Source organism: Tricharina praecox (assembly GCF_024521635.1).
Source record: "Tricharina praecox strain CBS 144465 chromosome Unknown BZA05scaffold_1, whole genome shotgun sequence".
Lineage (NCBI taxonomy): Eukaryota > Fungi > Ascomycota > Pezizomycetes > Pezizales > Pyronemataceae > Tricharina > Tricharina praecox.
Genome location: NW_026250403.1, coordinates 1,996,902 through 1,998,537, shown reverse-complemented (window position 1 = coordinate 1,998,537; position 1,636 = coordinate 1,996,902). Strand labels below are relative to the sequence as shown.

Here is a 1,636-nt window from a genome sequence, read left to right as displayed (position 1 = left end):
TCATGTCAGGGTAAATGTTTATCCTAAAGAATGACCTGCTTTCTTGGTTTAAAGATTTATTACTAAAGCTTGCATGGATGGTGATTGAATCTGCAGCCAAGTTCTCTTAATCCTCGTGGGTGAATCTTGGGTGGTACATACGCTTGGAATAGATAACTGCCGTATGATCCTTGACGTTGAGGTGAATCAGTCCTTGAGGAGTGATTCAACGTAATCTAGAGTCTACATCGTCGGGAGCAGCGGCTCTGTTTAACTCCGTTGCTCTGACGACTTCCAAGCTATCAACAACAGCAACTACCCTAGCAATTCATCCCCGCAATCCCACTCCAAATCCAAGTCTGAATAGATAGACCAGGCCGACAGCCCCCGAAACGCCGCGTGCCCCCGAAACGCTGCCACATCACCACGCCGAAATGTCTACCACAACGGCCGGCCGGGAAAGTTCTCCCACTCCTCCCTCAGCCTCCCTCGCCCCGCATGACCTCTCGCCGTGCTACACACGGTCCACGATCTACGATCCTGCAGCGTCTGCACCTGCGCCTGCGCAGCCGGGCCAGGTAAATGTCCGCTGGCACAGAGAGAGAGGGATATCTTCAGTTTAGTCCGCTAGCCCAAAGCGCAACTGGCGCGCTACTATAGTCTCAAGCCCCCGACAGCCGCGAAAGCCGATCTCGACGCACAGCGCAAGCGCGCCTTCGCCGAGGAATGCTAAGTAACAGCCGAAGGGTATGCCCGATGGATGTGGAGCGCGGTCTCAACGCTGCGTGCGACGCTCGTCGGAAGGCCGCCGAGAAGCCCTGCCGAAGCTACGACCGAAGGTCTCCTCCGCTCGGCACCCCCAAAAAGTCACGTGCAGCCCCACCCTCTCCCTCGGGCATCGCTCGGAATCTATATCGGCACGTCGAGCTCATGGCCCGGTACCACAAAGGGGGGCCGCCGCCAAGCTTATACCGCCGGCCTTGGCGGAAGGATTTGCTCACCGATGTACCGATCTGGGCTCTGGAGTGGATGCCGATGCCGATAGCCCCGAGGCATAGTCACGTGTCGTTCATGGGGCGCTTTTCTCCGGGGAGATGAGTGACAACAACCCTGAGCAATCTGAGGAAGAGTATGAGGACGATAGGATTGGATGGTACCAAAAATACAGTGCACAGTACGAGGACCAGGACCAATACCAGGACGAGAGCCAGGGCAGGAACGTGGACGTGGACGAGGACGCGGACCATTATGAGATGCGGTACCTAGAGCAGTCGCTGTTGCGTCGAGACTCGAGTGGAGTCCCGACCTGACCTGCAAGTTGGCCGTTTTAATCTGCTTATACTCTTATGAAAGTGACAAGACGAGACGGGGAAGTCGGGTAGGTACATAGGATTGTCCCCAATCACCCCATGCAACACCTGATTCTTACATGAGTAAGTACTTACCTCATATGAGATACATGAGGTACCACTGTTAAAGCAGACTACATGGGAGTCTACATAGGGCCCTATCAATGATCTGTACATAGCGCGTGGCGTCAGAAGTCAGAACTCACAAATGAGTGAGTGATCGCCTGTGCATATGTATAGGTAGTAGTCCCGCAAAGAACCCCAAGCTCAAAACAACGTCCCCTGCCAGGCTGCCACAACTTCTTGGT

At 54.6% G+C, this 1,636-nt stretch overlaps 1 protein-coding gene across 1 annotated transcript; it reads left to right on the top strand.

Moving 5' to 3' along the window:
• Positions 1-413: 413 nt before the first annotated feature.
• BZA05DRAFT_432738 (uncharacterized protein) lies at positions 414-1,289 on the top strand (the record flags this gene model as incomplete). The annotated part of the gene is made up of 3 exons (XM_051486231.1): positions 414-557; positions 640-1,041; positions 1,104-1,289. The coding sequence occupies 3 exons, from the start codon at positions 414-416 to the stop codon at positions 1,287-1,289; spliced, it is 732 nt and encodes a 243-aa protein (XP_051344512.1).
• Positions 1,290-1,636: the final 347 nt, after the last annotated feature.